General features: G+C 45.8%; 1 protein-coding gene across 5 annotated transcripts in view; it reads right to left on the bottom strand.

The window, feature by feature from the left end:
• The window catches only part of zzef1 (zinc finger, ZZ-type with EF hand domain 1), a 283,385-nt gene that overhangs the window by 204,460 nt on the left and 62,052 nt on the right, over positions 1-16,873 (bottom strand). For all 5 annotated transcript variants that reach the window (XM_078548719.1, XM_078548721.1, XM_078548723.1 and 2 more), the window contains exons 13-14: positions 5,868-6,074; positions 3,911-4,011 (exon numbers count right to left, since the gene is read on the bottom strand). In XM_078548719.1, the coding sequence (XP_078404845.1) occupies positions 3,911-4,011; positions 5,868-6,074 (308 nt within the window). The remainder of the gene's footprint in view (positions 1-3,910; positions 4,012-5,867; positions 6,075-16,873) is intronic.

The following is a 16,873-nucleotide window of genomic DNA, read 5'->3' as shown; positions in this document are numbered from 1 at the left end:
CAATCTCTAGTTGGTTCTTCAAAGTACTGATCCAGAAACTCAACTTGGATGCATTCCAGGAATTCATCCTCCACGGCATTAGGTTTACCCAGTCTTTATGCAAGCTGAAATCACCCATTATTACTATATTACACGTGACACCTGCAGCTCTAATTTCCTGATTTATACTGTGCCCAATGTTACCACTACAGTTAGGTGGCCTATAAATAACTCTCACCAATGTTTGCTGTCTCTTAGCTCCACCCAAACTGATTCTACATCTTGATCCTTCGATATAAGATTTCGTTCCTTATTAGCAGCGCTACCCCACCTTCTTTTCCTTTTTGCCTATCCTTCCTAAATAACAAATATCCTTGAATAGTCAGCCCCAGTCTCAGTCACACTGTAACCACGTTTCTGTAAAGGCAATTGAATCATACCCATTTACCTCTATTTGTGCCTTCAATCATCTACCTTGTTGCGAATACTACGTATGTTCAGACAGAGTACCCTTAACTTTTCCACGTTCTGATCTTATTTGATGCTTGCCTTTACTTCGTCTGCCTCATAATTTTGCTTACTACTTTTCTATTTCCTGTTACCAGTTTTGCTTCCCTCCAATTTGAGCTCCATCTCAGGTGCCCATCCCCTGCCAACCTAGTTTCAAGCCTCCCCAAAAGCACTCGCAAATCTCCACTCTACTTTGCCTTCTACTACCTTGGTAATCCAGACATGTGGCCAAGAAACCCACGCTCTACCCAATGTTTAAAAAGATTTAGTTACCATAGGTCCAAATTCGCCTGCTTGCCCCAAGTATGCTACATCTACCATATGCTATGTCTCAAATTATGCATATACCAGGTCCCAATATGCAGTTGAGCATGATTATACAGTCTCAAATGGAGGAATGGGAGAGGAACCTGGATAATTCAGCCATTAATTTATTTCCCTACTTGCACAGAATATACCTGCTGCCTTCCTTTTCCCCACTACCAACAGAGCCTGAGACTGGGAGTGCACAAGCAATAGGCCATACGGCATCACGGCAAAATACCTACCACCATTCTGCCTGCCATCTCTAGACTATCAAACCATCTGGATGTATAGCAACTGATGAAAGCAGACTGAATGTAAATATTTAATACCACTCGAAGGAGTCAGCTCAGGCTCAATAGGCTGAAAGGCCTCCTCTGTACTATATTATTTCATGATTCTATGGCTATTTACAACCTAAAGGACTTGACATAAACTGAACACTAACCTGTAAATTCCTTATGCTACAGTAGCATATTTAACAAGTGAAATGGGCTTCAAATCAACTGAATTTTATGACTATATATTCTGCTTGATTATGTTTTCAATCCAATCTGTGCTATACTCCATTCCTTTATACTAAGTTGAATATTAATTCTCTCCACCTGAAAAAAAACTTTCAACTTCTACAAATGATTTTACCAAAAGCTTGATTATCAACATTCCCATGCATAAAATATTTAAAATAATTAGAAGCACAAACCAATTCTTTTATTAAAAAATATCCCAACTCTCAAAGAAACAAGAACATTTTAGCAGAAGGGCTTTAAGTGCTTTTAGTTCCATTGCCTTGGTTTTCATAATGTGCTGGATTAGACATAGTCGTGGAACAAACCATACTACACAGGGATGCATTGAGCCATGAACTGAAGTAAAGTCCCAGGTTGTAGTAAGCACATTTTGTCTCAGTAGTCCTAGGCTATTAAATGGGAAGGCTATGAAGGCTCTCACACACAGCTCCCCCAACACCAACAGAATTAAACTCGTCTCACTTCCTCCAAATAAAAGGTGTGGCTATGGGAACCCGCATGGGCCCCGGTTATGTCTGCCTCTTTATGGGGTATGTGGAACATTCCTTGTTCCAGTCCTACTCAGGCACCCTCCCATTACTCGTTCTCCGGTACATCGATGACTGCTTCGGTGTTGCTTCATGCCCTCGTCTGGACCTGGAAAAATTTATTAATTTTGCTTCCAATTTCCACCCCTCCATCATTTCCACAGGATCCGTCACTGACAGTCCACCCCCCCCCCCCTTCCTTGACCTCTCTGTCTCAGTGTCTGGTGATAGACTGTCCACCAATATTCATTACAAGCCGACCGACTCCCACAGCTACCTTGACTACAGATCCTCACACCCCGCTTCCTGTAAGGACTCCAGCCCATTCTCTCCGTTCCTTCGCCTCCGTCGCATCTGTTCTGATGATGCCACTTTCAAAAACAGTTCCTCTGACATGCCTTCCTTCTTCCTTAACTGAGGTTTTCCACCCACAGTGGTTGCCCATCTCCCGCGCATCCGCCCTCACTCCTTCCTCTCCCTCCCAGAACCATGATAGGGTCCACCTTGTCCTCACTTATCACCCTACCAGCCTCTGCATTCAAAGGATCATCCTCCGCCATTTCCGCCAACTCCAGCATGATGCCGCCACCAAACACATCTTCCCTTCACCCCAACGGCGGCATTCCGCAGGGATCGTTCCCTCCAGGACAACCTGGTCCACTCCTCCATCACCCCCTACACCTCAACTCCCTCCCACGGCACCTTCCCATGCAACCGCAGAAGATGCAACACCTGCCCCTTTACTTCCCCTCTCCTCACCTTCCAAGGGCCCAAACACTCCTTTCCAGTAAAGCAGCATTTCACTTGCACTTCCCTCAATTTAGCCTACTGCATTCACTGCTCCCAATGCGGTTTCCTCTACATTGGAGAGGCCAAACGCAGACTGGGTGACCGCTTTGCGGAACACCTTCAGTCTGTCCGCAAGCATGACCCAGACCTCCCTGTCGCTTGCCATTTCAATACACCACACTGCTCTCAAGCCCACACATCCGTCCTTGGCCTGCTGCAATGTTCCAGTGAAGCTCAACGCAAACTGGAGGAACAGCACTTCCGACTAGGCACTCTACAGCCTTCCGGACTTAACATTGAGATCATGAACTCTCTCCTCCATCCTCACCCTCTTTCCGATCCCCCTTTTTCCAATAATTTATATTTTTTAAATATATTTTTCTTTTCCCACCTATTTTTAAATCTATCGTTTTATCTCCACCTTTTAGCCCATTTCGATCCCTTTTCCCCCACCCCACCCCCACTAGGGCCATCTGCCACTTGTTTGTCCTACTTTCTACCCTTAATGTCACCATTAGCACATTCCTTAGATAATATCACCACCGTCAACACCCCTTTGTCCTTTTGTCTACATCTTTGACAATCTCTTCTTTGCTTCCACCTATCACTGGCCCTCTATCTACCTGTCTCATCCCACCCCCCTCTACCAGCTTATGTTTCACATTTCTATATTTCTTTAGTTCTGATGAAGAGTCATTCAGACTCGAAACGTTAACTGTGTTCCTCTCCGCAGATGCTGTCAGACCTGCTGAGTTTTTCCAGCTATTTTTGTTTTTGTACCAACAGAATTGGACTCTGTTCTGGCAGTCGTGGCTCAGTGGTAGCGCTCTCACCTCAATCAAAAGTTTGTGGATTCAAGTGCCACTCTAGAATCCAAAATCTAGGCTGACGCCACCATGTTGTACTCTTGGTGGGCTGTACTGTCCCTTTGATAAAACTTCAGACTAAGGCTCTCTCAGGTAGACGCAAAACATGCCATGGCGTTGCTTCAAAATGGAGCAAGGGCGTTCTCCTGGCCAGCCTTTATCTCGCAAACATCATCATTAAAACAGATTATCTGGTCATTATCATTGCTGTGTGCAAATTGGCTGCAGTGTTTCTTAACAGTGACTACCCTGGCATTCCATCAGTCCCTGCCCCTGGTCACGATGGCTGTGTAATGTGTAGGTACCAGAACCATCACCTAAAGATTCTACTCCAACATTAATTTCTGCATCAGGAGAGGTTAAGTAACAGGGTTAAAATCAGAGGAAAGAAAAAATGCTGGCTTACTTCTGTCTGAATTTTTCATAGAAGTTCCAGAAGAGTTGTAGGTTAAGGTCTGAAAAGTCCAGGTAAGGTTTCTGTTTTAACCTCCGCTCCCTTAATTCTGCCTACAGGTAAAGAAAGTTTACCAATTAACCATCAAGCCAGTGGGCAAAACAACCTAAAAAAACTGCAATACAGACCACACTGAGTGCCAATTATGTTCCATTATGTAAAAGGTTCGCAGAGGTCCTTGCTAGGGAGGTGGTTATGATGTTATAATATTATTCTGATGAACAAAAAATGTATACAGTCCTGATCAGGATTGATTAGTTGAAAGCAATTTGCCTTTAACAAACTTAACTGAGTTCTTTGAAGAAATTTATGAGATTGATGTGTATATGGACTTTCAAAAGGCATTTGATAAGGTGCTACACAATAGGGCTCATTAGGAAAATTGAAATCCATGAGATTAAAAGGGGCAGTAGCAATGTGGATATGAAATTGGCGAAGAGATAGAAAGCAGAGTGTAGTGGTGAACGGTCATTTTTCAGACTGGAGGGAAGTGCATAGTCATGTTCCTTAGGGGCTAGTGTTAGGATCACTGCTCTTTCTGATATATAGATTCTGGTATATAGGGCATAATTTCAAGTTTGCAAATGGCATGAAACTCAGAAACGTAGCAATTGTGAGAAGGACAGTAGCAGGCTTCAGACAAACAGACTGGTGAAATGTGCAGACATGTGGCAGATAAAATTTAGCAAAGAGAGGCATGAAGTGATGCATATTTGTAGGAAGAATGAGAAGAGGTAATATAGATTAAAGGGCACAATTTTAAAGGAGCTTCAGGAACAGGGAGACAAGGGGGTGTACATACACAAATCTTTGAAGGTTTGCAGGACAAGTTGAAAAGGCTGCTAAAGGATTGAGGAACATTTGCTTTATAAATAGAAGTGTAGAGGACAAAAGCAAGGAAGTTACACTAAGCCTTTTATAAATCATTGGTCAGGCCCCTGCTCGAGTACTGTGACCATTTATGGATACCATACTTTAAGAAGGATGTCAAGAGAGAATGCAGAGATGATTTATTAAAATGATAACAAGGATGCAGTGTATCAGTTAGATGAACAAGCTCGAGAAGCTAGGGTGATTCTCCTTAAAGCAGGGAAAGTTAAGGCAGCATTGAATAGAGGTGCTGAAATCATCAATTGTTTTGATCAAGAGTAAATAAGGAGAAACTGTTACCAAAGGCAGATTGGTCAGTAACTAATGACAGATTTAAGGTAATTGGCAGAAGAACCAGAGGCAAGATCAACAGAAATTTCTTCAGCAACTAGTTATGACGATCTGGAATGCACTGCTCAGAAGGGTGGCAAGATTCAATAACAACTTTCTGAAGAGAATTGGATGAATATTTGGAAGGAGAAAAATTTGCGAGGGGAAAGGGCACAGGAGCGGGATGAATTGGACAGTTCCTCCAAAAGCCAGCAGAGGCACAATAGGTCAAATGACCTTCTTGCTGTATGATTCTTAAATTGTAAGACAGGAATCTGTTTGGCTATGATCTGCTATAACCAAGTGGGCAGCCACCCTCTCTGCACCTATATGCAAACAAGTCATAGAGATGAGGATCTTAAGGGCTGGTGAAAACGAACACCAGTAAAAATCACAAGCAAGTTAAAAGAAAAGTTTCATTTTAAACAGAGTCTCCTTGAATGGTTGCAGCATAGGAGGCGGCCATTCAGCCTGTTGTGTCTCTGCTGACTCTCCAAGTGAGCAATTCACCACATGCTTTCCCCCTACCTTCTCCCTGTAACCCTGCACATTCTTCCTTTTCAGATGATAATCCAATTCCTTCTTGAATGCCTCAATTGAAACTGCCTCCACCAGACTTTCAGACAGCACATTCCAGACCTCAACCACTCTTCTCATGTCTCCACTGCATTATATGCTATATGGATTTTTAAAATAAGTTTCAACATACGGCATCCTGTGCCAGTTGCTGGATAAAGTAGAGTGTCTTCAACACGAGAGTTTGCCCAGTAACAAGACCGCTTGATGCTGTATCAGAGAAAGAGACACACTCTTGATTGGATGGTCTCAAGTAACCACGAATGGTTAGATGCTTGATGCCAATACGCACGTTGTTCTCATCCTCTTGGCGGGGACAGAGAAACTTCACCATCAGGTACTGGGGAGAGAAAAAAAAAATCAAGAGAGAGTTCAGTCATCATCACCACAAAACACTCATTCCACAAAAGCAGCTGAGAAGGGTTGTTGCCATGACCTTATTGCCCCTGTATAAAGACCTTAATTGAAGCTACTAAAAGTGTAGATCTGAAACATTAAGTGCCTACAACAAAAATCTCACCAAGTTACTTGAATACTGTTCATTGTTCGCAAAAAACCCACTGCCATATTCAGCAACCAACGGAATTCTCAAACTTAGAGCAGACTTTTCACCCAGCTTTAGGCAATACAGGTCAAAGGATAAAGCGATGTAATATATATTTTTCAGGAATATTACAGATAGAAAAACAAAAACTTATCTAAACTATTTAATGCAAAGTAAGCACATAATCTGAGAAACTTAATTGGACCAGCCATATAAATATTGAGGCTACAAGAGCAAGTCGGAAGTTGGGAATTCTTCAGCAAGTAACCCACCTCCTAACTTCCCGAAGCCTGTTCACCATCGACAAGACACAAGTGATGAGTACTCTAAACTTGTCTGGATGAGTATAGCTCCAAGAAGACTCAAGAAGCACAGCGCCATCCAATACAAAGCAGCCTGCTTGATCAGCAACTCGCCCAGCACCTTAAACATTGACTCCATTCGCCACAAGCGTACTGTGGCAGCAGTGCATACCAGCTGCAAGATACACTGCAGCAAGGATCCTTTAACAGCACCTTCCAAACACACAATCTCTACCACCCAGAAGGACAAGAGCAGCAGAAGAATGAGAAAACCATCACCTGCTGTCTCACAGACTAGTCAAGCAACAGCCTGGCATAGTCATAATCATGGAATCATACCTTACAGACAATGTCCCAGACAGCTCCATCACCATCCCTGGGTATGTCCTCACCCACCGGCAGGAAAGACCCAGCAGAGGTGGCAGCAGTGATATAGAGTTGGAAGGGAGTTGCCATGTGAGTCCTCAACATCGACTCCAGACCCCATGGAGTCTCATGGCATCAGGTCAAACATGGGCAAGGAAACCTCCTGCTGATTACCACCTATCACCCTCCCTCAGCTGATGAATCTGTACTCCTCCATGTTGAATACCAATTAGAAGAACCACTGAGGATGGCAAGGGCACAGAATGTACTCTGGGTGGGGTACTTCAATGTCCGTCACCAAGAGTGCTTGTTAGCACCACCAATGACCCAGCTGGTTGAATCCTAAAAGACATAGCTGCTAGACTGGGACTGTGGCAGGTGGTGAGGGAACCAACAAGAGGGAAAAACCTATTTGACCTTGTCTTCACCAATCTACCTGTCGCAGATGCACCTGTCCATGACAGTGTTGGAAGGAGAGACCACTGCACAGTCCTCGAGAAGACAAAGTCCCGTCTTCACACTCAGAATACCCTCGATCATGTTGTGTGGCGCTACCACCATGCTAAATGGAATAGATTTTGAACAGATCTAGCAACTAAAAACTGGGCTCCCATGAGGCACTGTGGACCATCAGCAGCAGCAGCAGAATTGTATTCAAACACAATGTGTAATCTCACAGCCCAACATATCCCCCACTCTACCATTTCCATAAAGCTGCAGGATCAACACTGGTTCAATGAAGGCTACAGGATGGCATGCCAGGAACAGCACCAGGCATATTTAAGCATGAGGCGTCAACCTGGTGAAGCTACAACATAGAACTGGTTGCATGCTAAACAGCTGAAGCAGCATGCAATAGACCGAGCCAAGCGACCCACACCCAACGGATCAGATCTAAGCACTGCAGTTCTGCCACATTCAGACATGAACGATAGTTGACAATTAAACAACTAACAGGAGGAGACTTCATAAATTTCCCCATCCTCAATGATGGGGGAGCCCAACATATCAGTGCAAAAGACAAGGTTCAAGGGGAAGGTGGTGACATGGAGGTATTGTCACTGGACTAGCAATCTAGAGACCCAGGGTAATGTTCAGGGGATTTAGATTCAAATCCCACCATGGTAGATGGTGAAATTTCAATTCAATAAAAAAATCTGGAATTAAAAGTCTAATGATGACCATGAAACCACTGTCAATTGTCGTAAAACCCCATCTGGTTCACTAATGTCCTTTAGGGAAGGAAATCTACTGTCCTTCCCTGGTCTGACCTATGTGACTCCAGATCCACAGCAATGTGGTTGACTCTTAAATGCCTAGGAAGCCACTCAGTTCTCAAGGGCAATTAGTGATGGGCAATAAATGTGATGCCCACATCCCATGAATGAATAAAAAAAAATCTTTAGCCAGAAACGGCGAGTGGATGATTCATCGTGGCCTCCTCCCGAGCACTCCAACATCACAGATGCCAGTCTTCAGCCAATTCGATTCACTCCAGGTGATATCAAGAAATGGCTGAAAGGCACTGGATACCGCAAAGGCAACGGGCCCTGACAACATTCTGGCAACAGTACTGAAGAACTAGCCATGCCCCTAACCAAGCTGTTCCAGTACAGCTACAAGACAGGCAGCTGCCCGGCAATGTGAGAAATTGCCCAGGTATGTCCTGGCACAAAAGGAAGAGCAATTCCAACTTAGCCAATTACTGCCCCATCAGTGTACTCTCAATCATCAGAAAAGTGATGGAAAGTGTCGTCGACAGTGCTATCAAGCGGCACTTACGAGCAAAAACATACTTACTGATGTTCAGGTGGGGTTCCACAAGGGCCATTTGGCTCCTGATCTCATTACAACCTTGGTCCAAACATAGAAAAAAGAGGCGAGGTGAGAGTGACTGCCCTTGACATCAAGGCTGCATTTGACAGAGTGTGTCATAGAGGTCTACAGCACAGAAAAAGGCCCTTCAGCCAATCAAGTCTGCGCCGGTCAAACAAGTACCTAACCATTCTAATCCCATTTTCCAGAACTAGGCCCATAGCCTTGTATGCCATGGCATCGCAAGTGCACATCCAAATACTTCTTAAATGTTATGAGGGTTTCTGCCTCTACCACCCTTTCAGGCAGTGAGTTCCAGATTCCCACCACCCTCTGGGTGAAAAAATTCTTCCTCGCATCCCCTCTAAACCTCCAGCCCCTCGCCTTAAATCTATGTCCCCTGGTTATTGATCCCTCCACCAAGGGGAAAAGTTCCTTCCTGTCTACCCTATCTATGCTCCTCATAATTTTATACACCTCAATCATGTCTCCCCTCAATCTCCTCTGCTCCAGGGAGAATAACCCCAGTCTATCCAATCTCTCCTCATAACTAAAACTCTCCAGCCCAGGCAAAACCCTGGTAAATCTCCTCTGCAGTCTCTTTAGTGCAATCACATGCTTCCTATATTGTGGATTTCAGAACCGCACACAATACTCTAGCTGTGGCATAACCAGCGTTTTATACAGTTCCAGCATAACCTCCCTGCTCTTATATTCTATGCCTCGGCTAATAAAGGCAAATATCCCATATGCCTTCTTAACCACCTTATCTACCTGTCCCACTACCTTAAGGGCCCGGTGGACATGCACACCAAGGTCCCTCTAATCCTCAGTACTTCTCAGGGTCCTACCATTCATTGTGTATTCCCGTGTCTTGTTTGTCCTGCCCAAGTGCATCACCCTCACACTTATCCAGATTAAATTCCATTTGCCACTGATCAGCCCATCTGACCAGCCCGTCTATATCCTCCTGTAATCTATGGCTATCCTCCTCACTATTTACCGCCCCATCAATTTTCGTGTCATCTGCGAACTTACCGATCAACCCTCCTACATTCAAGTTTAAATCGTTTATATATACCACAAACAGCAAGGGACCCAACACCGATCCCTGTGGAATCCCAATGGACACAGGCATCCAGTCACAAAAACACCCTTCGACCATCACCATCACCCTCTGATTCCTGCCACTCAGCCAATTCTGGATCCAGTTTGCCAAATTGCCTTGGATCCCATGGGCTCTTACATTCGTCATCAGTCTCCCATGCGGGACCTTATCAAAAGCCTTGCTGAAGTCCAAGTAAACTGTGTCAAATGCATTGCCCTCATCTACACACCTGGTCACCTCTTTGAAAAATTCAATCAAATTGGTCAGACATGACCTCCCCTTAACAAAACCATGCTGACCGTCCTTGCTTAATCCCTGCCTCTCCAAGTGTAGATTAATTCTGTCCCTCAGAATTGCTTCCAATAGTTTCCCCACCACTGAGGTTAGACTGACTGGTTTGTAATTTCCTGGTTTATCCCTTCCTCCCTTCTTGAATAACTGTGCCACATTGGCTGTCCTCCAGTCCTCTGGCACCTCTCCTGTGGCCAGAGAAGTATTGAAAATTATTGCCAGCACCGCTGCTATCTCCTCCCTTGCCTCACTCAACAGCCTGGGATACATTTCATCCGGGCCTGGAGATTTATCTACTTTTAAGCCTGCCAGGCCACTTAGAACCTCCTCCCTTTCTATGCTAATTTCTTTAATTATATCACAGTCCTTCTGCCTGATTTCCATACCCACGCCGTCCCTCTCACTTGTGAACACAGATACAAAGTATTCATTTAGAACCCTACCTACGTCCTCCGGCTACACACACAAATTACCACTATGGTCCTTAATGGGCCCTACTCTTTCCCTAGTTATCCTCTTACTCTTAATGTACTTGTAAAATAACTTTGGATTTTCCTCTATTTTACCTGCTAATGTTTTTTCATGCCCCCTTTTTGCTCTCCTAATTTCCTTTTTAAGTTTCCCCCTTACACATTCTATACTCCTCTAGGGCTTCTGCTGTTTTGAGCCCTCGGTATCTGCCATAAGCTTACCTTTTTCTCTTAATCCAATCCTGCATATCCCTCGATATCCAGGGTTCCCTGGATTTGTTGGTCCCACCCTTTATCTTTACTGGAATATGTTGGCCTTGCACTCTCCCTATTTCCTTCTTGAATGAGTCCCACTGCTCTGACACAGATTTACCTAAAAGTAGCTGTTCCCAGTCCGCTCTGACCAAATCATATCTGACCTTATTAAAATCAGCCTTCCCCCAATTTGGTACTCTGATTTCAATGGTGGGGTCATGTCCAGGAGGAGGTAGGAGGAACTGTCTCCTTAAACTCCTCTCACTTCCTCCAAATAAAAGGTGTGACTATGGGTACCCGCATGGGCCCCAATTATGCCTGTCTCTTTATGGGGTATGTGGAACATTCCTTGTTCCAGTCCTACTCTGGCCCCCTCCCACAACTCTTTCTCCGGTACATCGATGATTGCTTCGGTGCTGCTTCATGCTCTCATCTGGACCTGGAAAAAATTTATTAATTTTGCTTCGAATTTCCACCCCTCCATCATTTTCACATGGTTCATCTCTGACGCTTCCCTTCCTTGACCTAACTGTCTCAATTTCTGGTGATAGACTGTACACCAATATTCATTACAAGCCTACCAACTCCCACAGCTACCTTGACGACAGCTCCTCACACCCCATTTCCTGTAAGGGCTCCATCCCATTCTCTCAGTTTCTTTGCCTCCGTCGCATCTGTTCTGATGATGCCACTTTCAAAAACAGTTCTTCTGACATGTCTTCCTTCTTCCTTAACTGAGGTTTTCCACCCACGCTGGTTGACAGGGCCCTCAACAGTGTCCGACCCATCTCCCGCGCATCCACCCTCACACCTTCCTCTCCCTCCCTGAACCATGATAGGGTCCCCCTTGTCCTCACTTATCACCCCACCAGCCTCTGCATTCAAAGGATCATCCTCCGCCATTTCTGCCAACTCCAGCATGAAGCCACCACCAAACGCATCTTCCCTTCACCCCCCCGGCGGCATTCCGCAGGGATCGTTCCCTCTGGGACACCCTGGTCCACTCCTCCATCACCTCCTACACCTCAACCCCGTCCCATGGCACCTTCCCATGCAACCGCAAAAGGTGCATCACCTGCCCCTTTACTTCCCCTCTCCTCACTGTCCAAGGGCCCAAACACTCCTTTCAAGTGAAGCAGCATTTCACTTGTACTTCCCTCAATTTCGTCTACTGCATTCGCTGCTCCCAATGTGGTTTCCTCTACATTGGAGAAACCAAATGCAGACTGGGTGACCACTTTGCGGAACACCTTCGGTCTGTCCGCAAGCATGACCCAGACCTCCCTGTCGCTTGCCATTTCAACATTCCACCCTGCTCTCATGCCCACATGTCCGTCCTTGGCCTGCTGCAATGTTCCAGTGAAGCTCAACGCAAACTGGAGGAACAGCACCTCATCTTCCGACTAGGCACTTTACAGCCTTCCGGACTGAATATTGAGTTCGACAATTTTAGATCATGAACTCTCTCCTCCATCCCCACCCCCTTTCTGATCCCCCTTTTTTCCAATAATTTATATAGATTTTTCTTTTCCCACCTATTTCCATTATTTTTAAATGTATTTCCATCCATTGTTTAATCCCAACCTTTTAGCCTATTTCGATCCCTTCCCCCAACCTCACCCCCATTAGGGCTATCTGTACCTTGCTTGTCCTGCTTTCTATCCTTAATGTCACCTATTAGCACATTTCTTAGCTAATATCACCACCCGTCAACACCTCTTTGTCCTTTTGTCTATGACATCTTTTGGCAATCTCCACCTATCACTGGCCCTCTATCCAGCTCTACTTGTCCCACCCCCTCTTAAACCAGCTTATATTTCACCTCTCTTCTATTTTTCCTTAGTTCTGTTGAAGAGTCATACGGACTCAAAACGTTAACCGCAGATGCTGCCAGACCTGCTGAGTTTTCCCAGGTATTTTTATTTTTGTTTTGGATTTCCAGCATCCACAGTTTTTTGCTTTTATCCCTCGTGTCTTAACTGGCCTATAATTTCTATGCCTTCCAGACTCACTTGCTCTCTCTTCTAATTTTGGCTGTGCATCTCCCCCTGCTGAACCCCCCCTCAGGATCCCATCCCCCTGCCAAGTTAGTTTAAACCCTCCCCAACAGCACCAGCAAACCTCCCGCAAGGATGTTGGTCCCATTCCAGTTCAGGTGCAACCCGTCTGCCTTGTACAGGTCCCAATGTCCCGGAAATCTAGAGCCCTCCCTCCTGTACCATCTCTCCAGCCACGCATTCATCTGGACTAACCTCTTATTTCTATTCTCACTAGCGCGAGGCACCGGAAGTAATCCAGAGGTTACTACCTTTGAGGTCCTGTTTTTTAATCTGTTTCGTAGCTCCCTAAATTCTGCTTGCAGGACCTCATCCCTCTTTCTACCTGTCGTTGGTACCAATATGTACCAGAATCTCTGTCTGTTTGCCCTCCCCCTTTAGAATGCCCTGCAGCCATTCAGTGACATCCTTGACCCTGGCACCAGGGAGGCAACATACCATCCTGGAGTCACGTCTATGGCCGCAGAAGCACCTGTCTGTTCCCCTTACTATCAAGTCACCTACCACTACTGCCCTTCCCCTCTTTTACCTTCCCCACTGTGCAGCTGAGCCACTCACAGTGCCATGAGTGTGGCTGCACTCCCCAGAGGAACCGTCACTCTCACCGTTTTCCAACACAGAAAAACGGTTCACAAGCGAGATGTGCCCTGGGGATTTCCTGACTACCTGCCTGGCACCTTTGTTCTGACTGATGGTCGCCCATTCCCTCTCTATCTGCACTTCCGTAAGCTGTGGGGTGACCATGTCTAAAAAAGTGCTATCCACGAAACTCTCAGCCTCGTGGATGCACCTCAGTGCCTCCAGCTGCCGCTCAAGCTCCGAAACATGGAGCTCAATTGGCTGCAGCTTGGCACTTCCTGCACATGTGGCCAGTCAGAGCGCAAGGAGCATCTAGGACATCCCGCATGTTGCAGGCGGTACATAACAGGGGACTGAGCTGCCCTGCCATGCCTCTAGTTAAAAAAAAACCTTTACTTTAAGCTAAATACAGTGAAAAAAGTTAAATTAAAAAAGTTTAAATAAAAACTAGAACCCTTACCTTTCCTTAGCTTAATCTATTTTAAACTAGAGAAAAACTAAAGAAAAAAACTGGAGAAAAACACTTACCCACTACTCACCAATCAGCTCTCAACTTTGTGCTGACGTCACTGTTTGAAGCTTCCCCACACGTGCGCTGGTTCTGAACTCTCTGCCGTTCTCTCGCGCTGTCTTGTGATGTCACTCATTATTTTCAACAAGAACTGACTGTAGGATACTCTTCCCAGACTGCTTCACCATGATGCTGACTGCAGGACGCTCTTCCCAGACTGCTTCACCACGATGCTGACTGCAGGACACTCTTTCCAGACTGCTGCACCGCGATGCTGACTGCAGGACACACTTCCCAGACTGTTTAACCACGGTGCTGACTGCAGGACGCTCTTCCCAGACTGCTTCACCACGATGCTGACTGCAGGACACACTTCCCAGACTGTTTAACCACGGTGCTGACTGCAGGACGCTCTTCCCAGACTGTTTAACCACGGTGCTGACTGCAGGACACTCTTCCCAGACTGCTTCACCACGATGCTGACTGCAGGGCACTCTTCCCAGACTGCTTCACCGCGATGCTGACAGCAGGACGCTCTTCCCAGACTGCTTCACCATGATGCTGACTGCAGGACACTCTTCCCAGACTGCTTCACCACGATGCTGACAGCAGGACGCTCTTCCCAGACTATTTCACCGCGATGCCGACTGCAGGACACACTTCCCAGACTGCTTCACCGCGATGCTGACTGCAGCTCACACTTCCCAGGCTGCTTCACCGCGATGCTGACAGTAGGACACTCTTGCCAGGCTGCTTCACCACGACGCTGACAGCAAGACACACTTCCCAGACTGCTTCACCGCAATGCTGACTGGAGGACACTCTTCCCAGCAACAAGTAGTCCTAGCAAAACTGAAGTCAGTGGAAATCAGCGAACAAGTTCCCATTGGTTAGTCATACCTTGCACAAAGGAAGATGGTAGTGGCTGTTGAAGGTCAACCATCTCAGTCCCATGACATCACTGCAGGAGTTCCTCAGGGTACTGTCCGAGGCCCAACCATCTTCAGCTGCTTCATCAATGACCTTCCTTCCATCATAAGGTCAGAAATGGGAATGTTCACTGATGATTGCACAACTTTCAGCACCCTTCGCATCTCCACAGACACTGAAGCAGCTCCTGTCCACATGCAGCAAGGCCCGGGCAATGTCCATGCTTGGGCTGACAAGTGGCAAGTAACATTTGTGCCATACAAGTGCCAGGCAATAACCATCTCCAACAAGAGAGAATCTAACCAATTCCCCTTGATATTCAATTACATTACCATCGCTGAATCCCCCACTAACAACATCCTGGGGGTTACCATCGACCAGAAACTGAACTGGACAAGCCATATAAATACTGTGGCTACAAGAGCAAGTCAGAGGCTGGGAACATTGAGGCGTGTAACTCACCTCCTGACTCCCCAACCCCTGCCCACCATCTACAAGGCACAAGTCAGGAGTGTGATGGAATACTCTCCACTTGCCTGGATGAGTGCAGCTTTAACAACACTCAAAAAGCTCAACACCATCCAGGACAAAGCAAGCCAACCACCGTCTTAAACATTCACTCCCGCCTCCACCAGCCAACAGTGACAGCATGTACTATATATAAGATGCACTGCAGGAACACACCAAGGCTCTTTAAACAGCACCTTCCAATCCCATGACCTAGAAGGACAAGAGCAGCAGACACATGGGAACACCAGCACCTGCAAGTCCCTCTCCAAGCCACTCACCATCCTGACTTGGAAATATATCACCGTTCCTTCACTGTCACTGGGTCAAAATTCTGGAACTCCCTCCCTAACAGCACTGTTGGTGTACCTACACCACACGAACTGCAGCGGTTCAAGAAGGCAGCTCATCACCATCTTCTCAAGGGCAATTAGGGATGAGCGATAAATGCTGGCCCAGCCAGTGAAGTGCACATCCCATGAATGAATTTTAAAAGCTCCCTACCAAGTCACACACCATCCCAACTTGTAACTATATCGCCACTCCTTCACTATCATTGGGTCAAATGCCTGGAATTCTCTCCCTAATAGTGCTGTGGGATGCAGCAGTTCAAGAAAGGAGCTCACCAGCACCTTCTCAAGGGTAGTTAGGGATGAGCAAATAAACGTGAGCCTCGTCAACAACGCCCACATCCCACGAACGAAGAAAAATAATATAATCCAACAACATTCCACGTGACTTTTACTGAGTTACTGTCTGATTTGGGTCACTAGTGCAACACCTTGCTTACTTACAGAAACCTGATCAGATTTATTAAAGCATTTCATTATGCATTCTTAGCAGTGCTGATTCAAATTCAAGCTGCATTTGAATAGTGACCATCCAACAGTGAGGGAGCTCCATGTCCAGCACCACTGCCTAATCACCTAGAAGACTGCTGCAAATGAGCAATCTTATCGTTAGAGCCCAAATCCATCGATCTCAACCTTGAATATATTTGATGACTGAGCTTCCACAGCCCTCTGGGGTACTAACTTCCAAAGATTCATAACCCCCGGGTGAAGACATTTCTTATCTCAGCTGTAAATGGCCAGCCCCTTATGCTGAGACTTGCCCCCTAATTTGTGCTCTCCAGCTAGTAAAAACAGCCTTTCAGCATCTACCCTGCCTGTCAAGTCCTCAATGTGTGCATTGAAGACTGTGAAATTGAAATATTTGCTGTATAAATTGTTCATTATTTATGATTCACTGTATAATCTAGATTTCAATTGCTCTCTGCACTGCTGTAACCACAGCGCCATCCTCATTGTCATTCAAATTCGGCTCTTTGCAGTCTCCATAAAAGCTTGTCTTAGATTAAGAGATTTGGTGAAAACTGTGAAGTTAACATGAAAATACATTAAT

The sequence above is a fragment of the Cetorhinus maximus genome, chromosome 9, assembly GCF_964194155.1.
Source record: "Cetorhinus maximus chromosome 9, sCetMax3.hap1.1, whole genome shotgun sequence".
NCBI classification, from domain to species: domain Eukaryota; kingdom Metazoa; phylum Chordata; class Chondrichthyes; order Lamniformes; family Cetorhinidae; genus Cetorhinus; species Cetorhinus maximus.
This window is presented reverse-complemented; position numbering and strand designations above follow the sequence as displayed.